General features: G+C 36.3%; 1 protein-coding gene across 5 annotated transcripts in view; it reads left to right on the top strand.

Annotated features, from left to right (window-relative positions):
- The window catches only part of KANSL1 (KAT8 regulatory NSL complex subunit 1), a 160,957-nt gene that overhangs the window by 32,233 nt on the left and 113,800 nt on the right, over positions 1-14,924 (top strand). For all 5 annotated transcript variants that reach the window (XM_025045649.1, XM_025045650.1, XM_006910170.3 and 2 more), the window contains one exon: positions 6,909-8,277. In XM_025045649.1, the coding sequence (XP_024901417.1) occupies positions 6,992-8,277 (1,286 nt within the window). In that variant the 5' untranslated portion in view covers positions 6,909-6,991. The remainder of the gene's footprint in view (positions 1-6,908; positions 8,278-14,924) is intronic.

Here is a 14,924-nt window from a genome sequence, read left to right as displayed (position 1 = left end):
AGGGAAAGATTGTGGAGTTGGGAGACTGGGGAGAGCGGGGAGCAGTTGTAGGTCCATGCCACCTGATTCACTTGCTCCGAATATTGTTTTAGGTTTCATCTTGGAGAATTTTGACTCATGAAAAAGGCTCTAGAAGCTCTTCTAGAGTAGAGAAGTAAGGTGATAAAAAGAATGAATTGGATCGGAATGGAATGAGTTGGAGGACTTGAGGCATCCCTGGCTGGGTTTGGGTTGGTAGTGTTGGGGATAGAGAGGATATACCAATACTGAACAGTTTCATGAGCAGTTAATGGACAGATTTCATCATAAAGAAGATGGAGTAATGAAGGAAAGAAGTGCCTTCTCTAAGAGCCTTTACGTTTTCTGTTTGTGTCAGTTATTTGGCCCTTCTGCAAACTTTAGCTCCTTTCAGTTTCTGAATTTAAGCTTGGAGGAGACTGACCATTCTGCTGTGGTGACTTTAGTTGAGGTTCTTGTTGCATCTTGTCTGGGTTATTGCAGTAGCTGCTTCTTTGGTTTTTGCCTTTTTACTTTCTTTTAATCCATCGTACCTTACTGGTCTCTCTAAAGCACAGTTCTGATGTGTCATTCCCCATTTGAAAACCTTTAATGACTTCTGCTGCCTTTAAGTCTGGGTAAAAGCTGGCTATTTAAGGTTGTCCATTAATGATCTGGCTTCAGTCTGCCTTTCCACCTCTTTCTATACTGCTTCCTCTATTAAAATATGCTTTATATTTCAAGCAAATTGATCATTTCTTTTAACCTCCAGAGTGTGTCCTATGTTTTCCCACAGCCTTGCCTTTTCTCGTGTCATTTCCTTGCACTAGAATGCCATGTTACCATTCTCTTGCCCTAGCTTTTACATAATGAATTTTAGCTAATTTTCAAGTTTCAGCTGAAATTTTGACAACTTTGTGGACATAACTATCCTTTGTGCCCTAACCATCCTCTCCTCCTGTTTCTTTCCTTTGTGCAGAGTAATGAGGTATAGTGGGGAAGAGGTTAGTAGAAGCCACATTATGGGCAAACTTTTCTTCCCCATCTGAGTTTTGCTTCTGTTTTAAGTGAAAGTGTGGTTGTTGTCCAGCCAAATGGCCAGACCCTTACCCTTGGGTCTCTTCAGCTTATCGACATTTTTGCAAGGTGGATGCTGCTAGTTTATTCTTGGGTAATGAGAGTCCTGTCTTGGAAACCTACTAGGAATAAAGCAAAGTTTTCATTTGTGAGTGTGGAGTTAGTTGTGACTTGCAGTATTCGAAGCAGCTGGATGTTTTGCTTTCTGGAAAGAATATATCTTTATATCTTCAGATATAAAGATATAGACATAGAGTGTATCTCTAAGCAATACTTCTCAATTGGGAGATGTGGTTTTGCCCCCATGGGACATTTGACATGTCTAGAGGCATTTTTGTTATAATTTGTAGGCGGGTGTTACTGACATCTAATGGATGGAAGCCAGGGGTACTGCTGAACATCTTACAGTGCACAGGAGAAACCCCCTGCCCCCTACAACAAAAAGTTACTCAGCACAAGATGTCAGTAGTGCTGAGGCCGAGAAACTCTGCCTTAGGGATTTGTTTCTGCTTCCCAAATGCTACTTGTGTTAGGTGAAAGTTTGTTCTTGAACCTATATTGCAGTTTTGAGTAATAAATTCATAAGCACAGGAAGGGATCCTAAAAGTTACATATTTGAACTTTATTCCAACTTGTATCCCTCAGAACAGTGTTCTGCAAGATGTTAATAGGTATCATGGAAAAAAGGTGTTTATTTAAGTGAGTTTGGTAAAGGCAAACAGTTGAGTATTCAGTATGCTGAAGTATATTGTGAATTACATTGTGAATCTACATCAGAGAAGTTTTTCCCAAATGTGTTTGCCTGCTGACATTTACCAGTCCCCAAAATGCTTCTGTGGAACTGGTAGGGAAACCATTAATTACCTAGCCCATCCTTTTATAGCAGGGCCTTTCTTTTGTCTTTTAAAGCTTACTGGAGAATCTTAATTTATGTCAGTGATAGCAGGTAAATTAGCTTCATCTGTATTTGTCATAGTGTGGTTTATTAGATGAACTAAAAATTGGGATATTTTAAGTTTCTTATTTTGAGTGTACAATATAACTTTATTGTCTGTCCCCACTAGTAAATTGGAAATTATAATCCCAGCCCGAAACCTACTGCCCAGGTTGTTGAGGATTAATAAGTTAATTATAGCTTTTAATGCTTTGTATTCTTCAGAGAAAGGTGATTTATCATAAGCTGTTGTGCTGTTTTTGTAACATTGCTTAAGTTTGACAGGTTTTCTCTGTTTTGAATTGTTGAAAAGTGAAGCTTTTGGGATTCAAGGGAAGTGGGAATCATTGTTTTAATCAACATTTTGCTGAGTATGTTAAATTTTAAGAATGTTACTGTGACGTTTTGCTTACACAGATTTTTTTTTGGCTCTTTAAGAATTTGCATTATTTTCTTTTTGCTTCTTTTCTTTTTATTATACATGTTTATGGTGGAAACAACACAAAAGAATCTTACCATTTTTTAAACAAAAATGAGTTCATAGTATTTTGTTTTGTAACAGCTTTAAAAAAAAACAGCGAAGCAAGCACATTTTCATGTTAGTAAATGTAGCTCTGCCTTGTTTTTTATGGTTGCATAGTATTCCATTGTGTGGATATTTCGTAATTTAACTGAATTGTTGGGCATTTGGTTTGCTTTCTTTTTATCATAAGCAACATGAAATATTAAAAGTAAATCTAGACATAGAGCAAAAATATATGTTTAAAAAAAGTCTTAAGCTTAGGCAATGGGTTATGGCAATTATAGCTAATATTGAGTGCTAACTAGATTTGCTACATTGATTTATGTACTTGCTTTTTTTCTGCATGAAAAGTCTTCAAGTACAATGACATTTCAGAGAAGTAGTTGCTTATTATTTTTCCTGTGTATTAAGAAGTCTTGAAGTTTATTCCTTTGATATCTGCTTTTTCTTTATAGGTTATAATAGTGATGAAAATAATGGATGTTTGTGCCAGGCACTAGGCTAAGTAATTGAAAACATTTTAATTTAATCATCATAGCAACCTTGTGAGGTAGGCTGTCATTTGCAGATGAGGAAATTGAGGGAACAGAATAGTTAACTTAAATGAGGGTGAAGCTAGGACATGCTCCCCTTATCTGTGAATGCCTTTGAGAGTAGTATTGAATCTTAGCATTTCAAGTCAGTAAAGGGAGAGAGTTGTAGATTTCAACCTCTTTTTTTTTTTAACTGTAGTATTGTTTTGGTATAGAAAAATAAAGATTGAGGAGTTGGGAATGGAATTCCTTCTGAAAAGGTTGCTTCTTCTCCTTCTCTTTTTTTCCCCTCTCTCTACTTATTTATATAATTGTTTTAGCAACTACTCTTTGCAGTGCATGCTGTGGGGATATTGAGACCAAGGAGGGAGTGTATGTAAACAAAATAAGCTCTTGCCTTTGAGATGTATGTGATTAGTGTCAAGTTCACAGATGTACTTTCAGAGGGTCAGAGAAATCTTGAAAGAAATGGGATTTGAGCCAGCGGATTTTTAAATTATAAACTTTAAAGAATTGAATAATTCTAAAATAACTTTGGAATATTTATTGCTTAAGTACCTTCTGTGGTGTGATGTTAATTATGACTCTCTTTTATGTGTGCTGGGTGAGCTCGGGTTTTCCTGAATAAATTTTGTGTAAGCTGTGTAACATCTGTGTCCTTGCTTAGGTCCCCAGAGGGAGGCAGCCATTGCTGAGATTATGGTGCTCATGGGTAGTAGGCTACAGCTCCTTTTCTCACATGTTGTGTTATTTATCAGGCACTGATACTGTTCCTCTTTGCATTGTTAGTATCAACCGTGTATTGATATCAATTCAAAAGAGGAGATTTGATTGATAGGAAAGATCTGATAGTGTTTTTTGTTTGTTTGTTTTGGGGAGAAAATGCTTTGCGTACTGTAAAACTGACCCAACATGTTTGAATGATTAACTTACATTGGTTCATCTGTCTATTGGTTTATAGTACTTTTTATGCTATGTTAAGAATTAATATCAACTTTAAAATCAGAAATAGCTAAAATAGACATGGAACAATTTGTTATACAGAATGCCATGTGCCAGAAAGTCGATAAGGATAACACTGTAAGCTCCAGAAGATCTAGTTATTTAATAGGATGTTCATTAAAATGCAATATTAGAACGCGAGCTTTTTGGCAGTTATGTAAAGCAGTAGAGAAATTTGAACTGTGAGTGTATTGGTATTCATATGGATGTTATTTCAAACATTAAATATTTTGATGTTGATTTGAATTGCTGTACTGTAATGAATCTTAGTGTAGTAGCGTAGTCCTGTAGGGCCCACCATTCTGTTGACATTGAACTTAAGATAAAAATGTTTGACCAAATTGTTGGAAGTTGTCTTTTTTTTTTTTTTTTGAGGGGGAAGGAGGTTGCTTTAGTTCAGTGATTCACAAATTTTTCGGCCTCAAGACCCCTTTTCACTCTTAGAAAATGTCGAGGTAACTACAAAGAGCTTTTATGAGTTATTATCAATAGTTGATGTATTAGAAACTTGGAGAAATTTTAAAAATATTTACTAATTCATCTAAAATAAACACATTACGTATTATAAAAAGCTTTTTACTAGAACAAGAACACTTAGCAAATAGCATTGTTATACATTTTTGTAAATCTTTCTAGCTGTTTTCTGGCTTAATAGAAAAAAGCTGGTTTCTCATCTGGTTTTGCATTCATTCTATTGTGATATATTGTTTTGGTTGAAGTATATAAAGAAAATCTGACCTCACACAGATATGTATTTGGAAAAAGAGAATAGTGGGTGACATTACACCCAAACTTGACAAGTAGTAGTTTTATCAAGGTTAGTCGCAATGTGGAATCTAAAACCGTATCAGTGAACTTTTGTACTGTTAGATTAAAATCCATTAGTTTGTCTTGCACTTGCTTTTATCCAAGCATGAGTTTCTCATGTTCACTGGTAATTTACTGAGTCACACATAAATCTTCCAAATGTTGGCATATATAGTTACCAAAAAATTCACATTTCTCAGCAGTAGTCTATTTAATCAAAAATGACTTTAGTGGGAAAATGTTCAAGCTCATGATGGTGGATACAAATTTTTAAAATACTTATTTTTGTGTGAAAAACTCAGGTTTTATAATTGGCAACAAACATTGTCAGTGGTTTTCCTTGAAGTGACAGGTTCACTTTGTTCATTTTTGAGAAAATGTCTGCTAACCACTTAAGTCTCAATAGCCATAATCTGTTATCGTTTTGCCAAGTAAAAATAGTGTTACATGAAAAAAGTTTCTAGTTCAGCTTGCAGTGCAGTTGTACAGGTGCTTTTTCTTAGACTTAAAGCAGCAGAAGTGCTTTATGCATACTTTCCTTTTCATTACACAGATTATTAAAAAAAATATAGTCCAGAGTAGAGATTTAACAAAATTCAGTTTTCATAATTTTATCAAGGACATTAAGTAGAACTATTTAAAAAACAAAACAAAACTATAAATGAATAGAGTATACAGTGACCAGTGCTTCTGCCTTCATTTGTGCTAAGATACTAGCAGGTTTGGCTTAGCCTTGTTTTTGTATCCTAATTGCAAATGTCAACGCAGTGAAAAAAAAACAAATAATGTTTTAGTATTGTAATGAAAATAGCTTTGATCTTGTGGATCCCTGAAATTGTCTTTGAGTTGCCAAGAAGTTCATAGACCATACTTTGAAGAACAGCTGCCTTAGTACTTTACATAGATTTTCTTTTCCTCTCAGACCAAGTAAAATGGATAAAGAAGAGGCAAAGTGACTGAGGTTTTTAGCTTGGGTTACTAAATGAAAGCAATGCCATGATCTGAGATGATAAAGTGTGTTGAGTAAGTGTGTCGGAAGAAGAAAGTGAATTTTGGGAGTTTCAGGGAGCTTGAGGAACATAGAAGTAGGAATGTTGATTAGTGCAGCACGGTAAGTTTCTGAGCATTAGGAGGCCTCACCATACTAGTGGTTGTTGCCAAGGAAGTGAGTTGAGAGAAGAAGACAGAAGAAGGGACCTTGGCATCAAGGACATTGGAAAGGAGACTCACAAAGAATGGAGTGGTCAGCACTACCTAATTCTTCAGAGAAGTCAAATAGAGTGGGGACAGACTTGACTGTTGGATTTGATAATGAGTTTACTGGTGACCTTTGCCCAGAGCAGTAGGAGTAGAAGCCAGATTAGAGAAGAGAGGAGTACAGAAGCAACTATTTATACTATTCTTTCAAGAAGTTTTGGGGTAAAGGAAAAGACATATGTTGGGCAATTAATTTAAGAGATGGGCTGTACTGAGGACAATGAAAGAAAAGAACGTTGATTACAGGTGTGATACAGTTAAGCTTGTTGTACTATGATCTATTTTGTGGAAAAGTGAGAAGCTGATGAACGCTGGATTCTCTGGCCAGAAAAATGCACAGACTTATGCCATTTAGCATACAAACTTTTTGGTAGGGATGAGGAGTTCCCTGCTAATTCTTTTCTGTTTAATTGTTAGATGTTTAGTTTCATACATTTGCTTCAAATTCACTAATTTTAAGCTTTAAAGAGCTTTTTCTTTTAAGCGCAGGTGATTTAACAATCTGTTATTCTTTCAGAATGGAACTTCTGTTTTGGCTATTTTCAATCTGTGGTAACAAATGACAAAAAAGAAGGGTGGAATTCTTTCTCTTATGCAGGATTGTTACATGACCCACCCACCCCATTCCCCACAACCAATTCACTCTCCAGAATGGTCCAAGTGTTTTTCTGAAGGCAGAGTTTGGATTATAGCCTCAAATAGTGTTTGTATTAAAAACATGTGTGTTATTTTCTAATGTGCCTGTATTTCTAACTTCCTTTTCTTCTTTCTCTTCTAGTCTGTTCTCTGGGGAGGCAGTAAGGGGCCGTGGAGCTGGCCTCGGCACCAGGAGAGGCTGGACTTCCTGTCTCTCTGTGCTGAATGGCTGCGATGGCGCCCGCTCTCACTGACGCAGCAGCTGAAGCACACCATATCCGGTTCAAACTGGCTCCCCCATCCTCCACTTTGTCCCCTGGCAGTGCCGAAAATAACGGCAACGCCAACATCCTTATTGCTGCCAACGGAACCAAAAGAAAAGCCATTGCTGCAGAGGATCCCAATCTAGACTTCCGAAATAATCCTAAGGAAGACTTGGGAAAGCTGCAACCATTGGTGGCGTCTTATCTCTGCTCCGATGTAACACCTGTTCCCTCAAAGGAGTCATTGAAATTGCAAGGTGTCTTCAGCAAGCAGACAGTCCTTAAATCTCACCCTCTCTTATCTCAGTCCTATGAACTCCGAGCTGAGCTGTTGGGTAGACAGCCAGTTTTGGAGTTTTCCTTGGAAAATTTTAGAACCATGAATACGAGTGGTCAGACGGCTCTGCCACAAGCACCTGTAAATGGGTTGGCTAAGAAATTGACTAAAAGTTCAACACATTGTGATCATGATAATTCCAGTCCCCTCAATGGGGGAAAACGAGCTCTCACTTCATCTTCTCTTCAGGGGGGTGAAGTAGTGACATCTGAATCTGGGGACTTGAAGGGGGGTATGACCAATTGCACTCTTCCACATAGAAGCCTTGATATAGAACACACAACTATATTTAGCAATAATAGCACTGCAAACAAATCTTCTGTAAATTCCATGGAACAGCCGGCACTTCAAGGAAGCAGTAGGATATCACCTGGCACAGACTCCAGTTCTAACTTGGGGGCTGTCAAGTTAGAGGGTAAAAAGTCTCCTCTGTCTTCCATACTTTTCAGTGCTTTAGAATCTGACACAAGGATAACAGCTTTACTGCGGCGGCAGGCTGATATTGAGAGCCGTGCCCGCAGGTTACAAAAGCGCTTACAAGTTGTGCAAGCCAAGCAGGTGGAGAGGCACATACAGCATCAACTGGGTGGATTTTTAGAGAAAACTTTGAGCAAACTGCCAAACTTGGAATCCTTAAGGGCCCGGAGCCAGTTGATGCTGACTCGAAAGGCCGAAGCTGCATTGAGAAAAGCTGCCAGTGAGACCACCACTTCAGAGGGACTTAGCAACTTCCTGAAAAGTGATTCGATTTCAGAAGAATTGGAGAGATTTACAGCTAGTGGTATAGCCAACTTGAGGTGCAGTGAACAAGCATTTGATTCCGATGTCACTGACAGTAGTTCAGGAGGAGAGTCTGATATCGAAGAGGAAGAACTGACCAGAGCTGATTCCGAGCAGCGCCATGTACCCCTGTGAGTAGCCCATGCATAATGTCATTCTTGAGAAATGTTGGGACAGGGGAGAAAGACTTGGTGAATTCCCATCACAGGGAGAATGGGATTCTTTCTATATAGGTGCCTAGGTTCCATTTGTCTTTTTCCTTATTTTAGGTATGTGGATGTATATACTTGATAGTGAGGGAATGGAAGATATTTCTTGCATAGTGTTGTGTTACTATAGGCGAAAAGCTGCTCATATCCTTTTGAAATCTATTAAGAAAAAAACTAGAAAATATGTTTGTAAACCTGTACTTATTCTTTCAGAGTGAATACTTAGATTTCTTTTGAAACTGTACATAGGATATTTTCTTAAGTTTCTGTGACTTCAGATTTTGTTGTTTCTAATAGGTAGAGACAAAAGTTAGTTGACCTAGTTAACTTCACTGGAATTTATAGTTGCTTTTAATTGAGCTTTTAGCCAAGCATATACCCAGTCTTCACTTTTAAGATTTGAGATTTCTTTACATTTTGAAGACTGATAATTAGAAATGCCTCTCAGTATTTTAATAGGCTGCCTCCAAGCACAGTCCACTTTTTCACAACTTGATTCTCTGCCTAAAAGAGCTCACCTTTATCAGATTTGAATTTTATTTTAGCTAAGTTAAATGTATTGACATATTTGGGATAAATTCTTACTGGTTTTTCCAAATCTATTGATTTAAGGAAAATTCTACGTAAGCTTTGGATGGCACTCCAGATTGGTATGGTAGAGCCAGAAGTGCTTTATTAATAATGTTCTACCCTTCTAATCCTTCATCCTGCTCCTTATGGATAAACAAGGAAGTACAGTATAAATATATCTCCTTAAAGATAAGTCAGTCCACATTTATCTACTTATAAGTGTTAGACTTATGAGAGGGAAACATGAGAAGTTGGAAAAAAGGGGCAGCAGAGTTAACTAGTAGATCCTCTTTCATTTCCTCTTTGGGTAGAGATTTTGTAAAGGTTGGATTACTAGAGAAGGCTGAAATAGGTGGATATGTTGGAATAATTGTTTTTTTCCTTGCTCGTAGTAAAATAGTGACTAAGATTTTTACTGGAGACCTCATTGAGACAATCAGAGTTTTAAGCATAAGTAAATTTCCTTTTTTCCTCTCAATTTTGTTTATATTATCCACATAGATAACACTGAATGTGATATTTCGGATTCTATTTCTATTTTGAGGGAAAAAGTGGATAATTTTGTTGCATTTCTTCCCTGTAGATGTAGTTCCATTACCATTCTCATTAGTTTACTGTGTTTAAGAGTCTAATTCTGTATTGTTTTAAATAAAACAAATGTATTTCAGAGGCTTGCTACTGCTGTAGCATAGTTATCTTTCCTTAAATGGATTAAATTGGCGTGCCAATATGTGTGCATTATCCCCGCTGACTTTGTTGCATAAACCACTGCTTTAAAAAATCTTGGTTAATGTTGAATATTTTGTTTTAGAGTAATTTCAAATAACAAATACTGTAGTTGAAGCATTTTAAGTTTCCTGTACTTGTTTTATGTATTTGAGGGGGAAAAAATCTAAAATCTATAAGCTTATTGTTTTCAGGATACATCGTATTGAAGAAATTTTAAGTTTTGGTAATGTGGGTAACTTCTAATCCAGTGAAATCAAAATACTTAAAAGAGAACTTTTTTTATTCTATGGAATAGTCTAGTGATTTGAAAAGACCTCTTAGTCCATTGACTCACTACTTAGTTTTGGGCATTCTTCTCACATAATGGTTTGTTGACTGGAAGGGATGAAGTGTAAGGACAGGTAAGAGATCATTTTAGGCAACTTTTGGGAGATCAGTTGAATCCTCTTAAAATTAAGTTGACTAATACTTTAAAAAGTTAAATTTCCTTGCATCAGAAAGTAAACAAAACTAGGGCACTAAAAGTACTGTGAAGTAAATTTACTTTTTGTACATTTTTATGTAATCGAATTTAAATTAAAAGCACCAACAAAGCATAAATACTTCAGAGTTCTTGTTGAGCAGGGTCACCAGATTGACTCCCAATGCAGGTATTTAGTCAGATGTTTGTTGACCTTCAGAGAGTATTTTAAAGCTTTTCAGCAATTGGCCAGACAATGAAAGTGGAGGCAATGCTTTGATTAAAAATAAAAAAGGGAAGTTCTTTGGATGCTGAAAAGCCTTTTCTTTGTGATTTAATAGTCCCTCCCAAATCTCATAACGACATTTCTAATTCTTGCGTCCTAGTATAAGAAGTTAGTTAACTCTTCATTAACTTGAAGAGTTGGTGAGTTTCAACTTCTTTTCCTCTTCCAGTAGCCTGTTTAATATTTCACTGCTTTGCTGAAGTACTTTTGCCAGAGATAAGTCACTAGATTTAGTCTAAGCAACCATGGTGAAAATATTTAGTAGAGGAGACTGTTGTTTTGAAATGATCTTGCTTAAATTACAAGTGGATGCTTTTGTGAAAATTACAAACCTTTACCAAGAATTCATTTGTTTTTTAATTCCTACCTCTAAGAGAATAAACAATGATCCATTGTAAGTCCTAGGCACATGCTAGCAGTAGCAGAATGATGGATTTTTATGTTGTTGAAATTTTTGGCAAATTGTACATTTATCAGCATACTTCATAGTTAGTAAATTCTGTATTGCTAGATGAGACATTAGGGAATTTACTTCTTGAATAATATTTTTGGTTAACTGATTTTATGTTTATTTTAAAAAGGTCATACCTTTTTATTTTTCTAAAATGTTTTACATATCTTTTTGTCTTGGTACATGTAACTACCTACTCGCTTGAAAATTCTGCACTATTTGGGTTTGACCTACATCATTGTTTAGTAACATCACTGTGGAAAAAAGCAGGATTGTAAACATCATTTCCTTCATCAAAGGACTAACAAAGAAGCTCCATTTCAATAAACACCTTAATGTTTAATTCTTAATTGTACAAAAGTAGAAATAAAAACATTTAGTTAACTCATGTATGTAATCTAATTCTTGAGTGTGTGCTTGTGTGTGAGAATGTGCATGCACACTCTTTTCTTCATTTGTGTCTTTGTAGTCCTCCTTTTTTTCCCCTCTAATAGTTTCATTCTGCTATTTTATTATGAATTCCTGGACTTTATACCTCATTTTGCTAAATTTGGTTTTCATTTTCTTGGTCCTTGTGCTTATAAACTTCTATAGTAAATGCTTGCTGTTAAGATATGTTTTTCTGGATAGTCTCTTAAATGTGCTCTTAGATCAGCAAATTGTACATTTATCAGCATACTTCAGCATACTAGGTTCTGTGTACCTAGACAATATATAGACCTTTCGTCCCTTTAAAAATAAATAAATAAATAAAAATAAATTTTTTTCTTGCTGAATCATTTTTGTTAGGCTTATCTTGATGGTTAGTATAAAAATAGTCCCATAAAATGTTTCATTGTGACTACTGAAATATGCATTTTATATATTTCATATGTATTACACAGTGCCTTCTTTTATTGTTAGGACCTCAGGGAGAAAGATGCACAACCAAGAGTAATTGTACTTTTTCCTAAGCTTTTAAGTCTGTTTCTGTTACCTGGATGCTGTAATTTGTGTTCACTAGGTTTCTATTTTCCTGTTGCCTTCTAGAAGTTTAGAGCCAAACTTGTAGGTCTTATTGTTGTATCTTTTTTTTATTTAAGCCTTATTCTTGGCTTCATTTAGTTCTCCCTGTTCTTGTTTTATTCTCATGTTTTTATTTGTTTTAATTTATTCTAACCTATTTTTATTTGTCAGATAGCCTCCTGAAGTCTGTTCCAGATCAGGGATGGGTAAAAATAAACTAGATGCTCAGTTTAGTGACACTAAAGAAGTTATTTGAATTTTGGGTTGTCTCGATTGCAGTGACTTTACTTCCGGGGAATTGCACCTTCTTGGAGTTGTTAATGAAGACTTCTAGATATAATGAATTTACTAATGTGTTTGTAGATTTTGCTCTTTAGGTACTCAGAAATGCTTTGTATTGTAACTCCTACTTGAATTTATTAAGTTAGACGGATGATGTTGCCAAAATCACCTTGATTTGTGCTTGTTTTTCTATTCTTTATCCTTTGTCAGACCTAAGATCTGACCATTGCTACAAACTGGCTATAGGCCTAATCATATAACCACTTTTCTAATAAAAAATGAAGAATTTCTGGGGCTTAAGCTACTTTGAATTGTGCTACTCTGTCTTTTAATATTGAGTTCTTCTCAACACTTTTTTTTTGGGTGGGGGGCATGTGGAGAACTGGAGGCAAAGTCTCTAAGTCACCTGTAAGTCACTGGTGTAACTTGAAATAAAACAGCTTTTTTGGTTTGTGATAGCTGCTTCGATTCTTTTAATGGGTTAGGTTTTTATTCTTTTTGGGGGGAGGGGTCCATTAAAGTGATTAATGTATTTCTTAGTGTGTGGAGTGATACATAAGTGAGATAATTCCATTGTGTTCTTCTAAAAGTTACTTCAGAGCTGAACACCTTTGATTTAAGGCCTCTTATTTTAGTTAGCCTGCATATGACATCCAGTGGCAGAAACAGGAACTTCTGTGTTTATTCCCTCTTTCCTGCCCCCCTCTTTCCTGAGTGTGCGTGTGTGTGTGTGTATATATATAGTGAGAATTATTCTTGGTGCTTCTTGTGTGATCCTGAAGGAAAGAAATTAGGCAACAGGAATTTGGGTTTTGGGTTTGCTGTACATCTAGTTGCTACAAATGTTTTCTCTTGCCTTGTGACTGGTGTTTTCATTCTATGAAGTTAGTTTAAGTACTTTGATGCTAGTGTTAAAGTGGTCATGTAATAAATACTTGCTGAATGAGCAACTGTGTGAGACACAAGCAATGCCATAGGTAAATAAACTGAGTATCCTTACGTTTATAGATTTGATGTGAAGTGGAGGTATGTTAAGATAAAGATGAATATTTAGAATAGTGCCTGGCACATAGTAATATGAAGTTAAATACTTGGTGATACAGATGAAGTAGGGAGAGATCACAGCTGGTTGATGGCATTGGAAAGAAAGGATGTTAGAAATGAGTCTTGAAGCGTGGCTAGGATTTTGATAGAAAATTTTCTTCTGATTGTGGCCTACTGAGATGGGTCAGTACGGGTGGAAGGCACAGCATACACAGAGGACAGAGGCTAAAAGACCTTGGGGTATTATTGACTAGAGTGGGGATATTTTAGAGACCCAGTCATATAGCTGAAGGGTGATAAAGGAAAAGAGAAAATTCTAGTGTAAAAGGAAAAGAGAAAATTCCAGAGATGATACAGAAGTAGATTTAAGGGGACTTAACAGTGGGTATAGGAAGCTGTGAAAGAGAGATTATCATAGATGATCGAAGTTTTAGTCTTGAGCAATTATAAGAATACAGTTTGTAAAATAACCTTAATAGCTCATGAGGGTCCAGGTTCTTCTTTAGTGTCTTAAAAATGAAGCTTTCTGTATGCTTTACATGTTTCAGCAAGTGTTAAAAATCAGGAAATGGACTTCCATGTAATCCTGTATAAACGGAGGATTTGACTTCTACGGAGGCTGCACAGACTCATTCATATTGGAGACTTTGGGTTTTATTCATTCATTTATCAGATGTATTAAATGCTTACTGTGTGCTTTGGTGCTAAAGATACATAGTGGTGAATAAGAAAAGCAATCCCTGCCTCGCCCCTCATGGGGAATGGAATATAGGTTAGAAAGACAGATTCATTACTTAAGCAAGTAGTCATATATATAGTTAATGATATATTTACAAAGGTGGTGATGCCACAGAAATGAAATTCAGAGTGCTATGAGGGTGCATTTCAGGAACATCTAGTTAAGATAGGTGGGGATGTCATAGCAAGTATTTTTAAGAAGTAACAGGTAAGCTGAGTTCTGAATGATGAGTTGGTAGTGAAGAAGAGGGGTGTGTTATAGATTGAGGAAACAGCATATGCTAAGGCCTTGGGAATGGGAGGTGCTTGATACTTTCTATAACAAAGTGTAAGAAGAATGGTGAGAAGTAAGGCCAGGGAGGGAGCTAGAATCTAGGTCACATGGAGTGACCTTGTAGATCATTTCAGGTTTAAATTTTTATTGCGAAGCCATCTATGGGGTTTACATAATACCATTGGTTTTTTGTTGTTGTTGTTGTTGTTGTTTTTAAGAACCCTCTCATTAGTTTGTTTGTTTGTTTGTTTGTTTGTTTTTTAAGAACCCTCTCATTGTGTGAAGGAAAGAATGGATGTGGACTGTGAAGAGCAGTTAGGCTATTGGGGTAAGTGAGGTGTAAGAGAAAATGGTGGACGCGGCCTTTGGCAGGGAAGAATGAGAGAATTCGTTTTATTGGAGGTAGGATGACCAGGACCTATGATAGATTGGATGCAATGAGGAAAAGGGAAGGGGTATTACAGGTGATTTCCAGATTTTTTGGCAGGAGTAACTAGATTGGATGAATATGTTGAGATGGGGAAGGAGCATGTGGGGAAGGTTATTGAATGCAGTGGGCATTCACTAATTTCCATTTAACCATTTTTGGCTGTTTGGTATACCCAGTGGTTTCAATGTCATTTGCATAGTATCCTATTAGATTCCATCAGCTTGATAAATTGTTATACTAGAAAAGGAAAGACTTGGGGCCACATTCTATTTAAAACAAATAGTGCTTTCATTAGTTTCT

Source organism: Pteropus alecto, unplaced genomic scaffold (assembly GCF_000325575.1).
Source record: "Pteropus alecto unplaced genomic scaffold, ASM32557v1 scaffold313, whole genome shotgun sequence".
Classification (NCBI taxonomy): Eukaryota; Metazoa; Chordata; class Mammalia; order Chiroptera; family Pteropodidae; genus Pteropus; species Pteropus alecto.
Note: the sequence above shows the minus strand (reverse complement) of the source record. Positions and strands in the feature narration are given on the sequence as shown.